Raw genomic sequence first — 1,685 nt, forward strand, 5'->3', positions numbered from 1 at the left:
TATGTTGTCATGTTTTGTAACCCGTGAATGGGTATAGACTGTTTTTGTAAGGTTATATATTGATCATTTGTCTTCTCTTCTTCATTTGCTAGTTCACCCGCTTCTTAGCATTTCTATAGTTTTTTCCCTTTCCATACAAACCCATTTCTCTCATCATCATTTCTTCTTATTAAGATTTCTCTTATCAATGTTTCTTCTTATAAACCTTTCCATTACCAAATAAACAAGTTTCCATAAACCTTACAACAAAAAAACCATTTCCAATACAAAATAAACCCAACTTCCAATAAGTCTCACAACTAAACCAATTTGACTAATAATGTCTAATTGGAGTTCTGATCATGAAGTTGATCAAATGGTAGAGGAGGAAGTTGATAGTATAGTGGAAGGGATTCAGTACAACTACACTCAAGAGGAAGAACCACCAACTCCAATATTCCGAAGAGTGCAAATAAATAGAGACCGCGAAGAAGACCACACTCGGCTATGGAATGATTATTTTGGTGAGAATCCGACTTACACTCCCGCTATGTTTCGCCGTCGCTTTAGAATGAACACACCATTGTTCGAATGCATAGTCAGTACTATTGAGAATGGAGTCCCGTACTTCAGACAAAGACGAGATGCTACTAGAAGGCTCGGTCTTTCTGCACTTCAAAAATGTTCTGCAGCTATCCGTATGATGGCATACGGATGTTCGGCAGATGCGGTGGATGAATATTTACGACTAGCTGAAACAACCGCACACAAATGCCTTGAAAAATTTGTAGACGGAGTTATCCATCTATTTGGAGACGTTTATCTCAGACGACCTACAGCGGAAGACCTCGAAAGATTACTGAATATTGGAGAACAACGTGGTTTCCCCGGAATGGTGGGGAGCATAGATTGTATGCATTGGGAGTGGAAGAATTGTCCAACTGCATGGAAAGGACAATATTCACGTTGATCTGGAAAACCGACAATCGTACTAGAGGTCGTGGCATCCCAAGATTTATGGATTTGGCACGCATTTTTCGGACCACCAGGTACGTTAAATGATATCAATGTTTTGGACTGCTCACCGGTCTTTGATGATATCCTAGAGGGCCGAGCTCCAAGAGTTACATACATTGTCATTGGATGGCAATACAATATGGCTTACTACCTCACTGACGGTATCTATCCCAACTGGGCGACTTTCATCCAATCAATTACACTTCCACGTGGCTGAAAAGCAAAACTCTTTGCTCAATGTCAAGAAGCATGCCAGAAAGATGTAGAGTGTGCATTTGGGGTCTTGCAAGCTCGATTTGCGATCGTGAAGAATACCGCAGTTTTTTGGGATAAAGGGAAAATAGGGAAAATAATGAGAGCATGTATCATATTGTTTAATATGATAGTGGAAGACGAACAACATACCTACAATTTCTACAAACCATCAGAGTTCTATCACGGAGAAGGAAGCGAAACTTCTCATGTTTATCTATCGTATTTTACAGATAGACAAACAAATATACATAATTTGATGGGCATTCGAAATGACGTTCACGATCCACAAATGCATGATCGTTTGAAAAAAGACTTGATTGAGCATATTTGACAAAAATTTGGTGCAACCCATCAATAAATCTTCTTCCGAATTATGTATAATATGTTTAGTATTTATTTTAAATTTATATTTAATATTCCTAAATTTATAATAT

The 1,685-nt window shown here is 38.2% G+C and overlaps 1 protein-coding gene across 1 annotated transcript; it reads left to right on the top strand.

Annotated features, from left to right (window-relative positions):
- Positions 1-319: 319 nt before the first annotated feature.
- Positions 320-949, top strand: LOC104698817 (uncharacterized). Its single transcript, XM_010414209.1, has one exon. It carries the CDS (start codon positions 320-322, stop codon positions 947-949), a length of 630 nt encoding a protein of 209 aa, XP_010412511.1.
- Positions 950-1,685: the final 736 nt, after the last annotated feature.

The sequence above is a fragment of the Camelina sativa genome, chromosome 6 (genome assembly GCF_030686135.1).
Source record: "Camelina sativa cultivar CO46 ecotype springtype chromosome 6, ASM3068613v1".
Classification (NCBI taxonomy): Eukaryota; Viridiplantae; Streptophyta; class Magnoliopsida; order Brassicales; family Brassicaceae; genus Camelina; species Camelina sativa.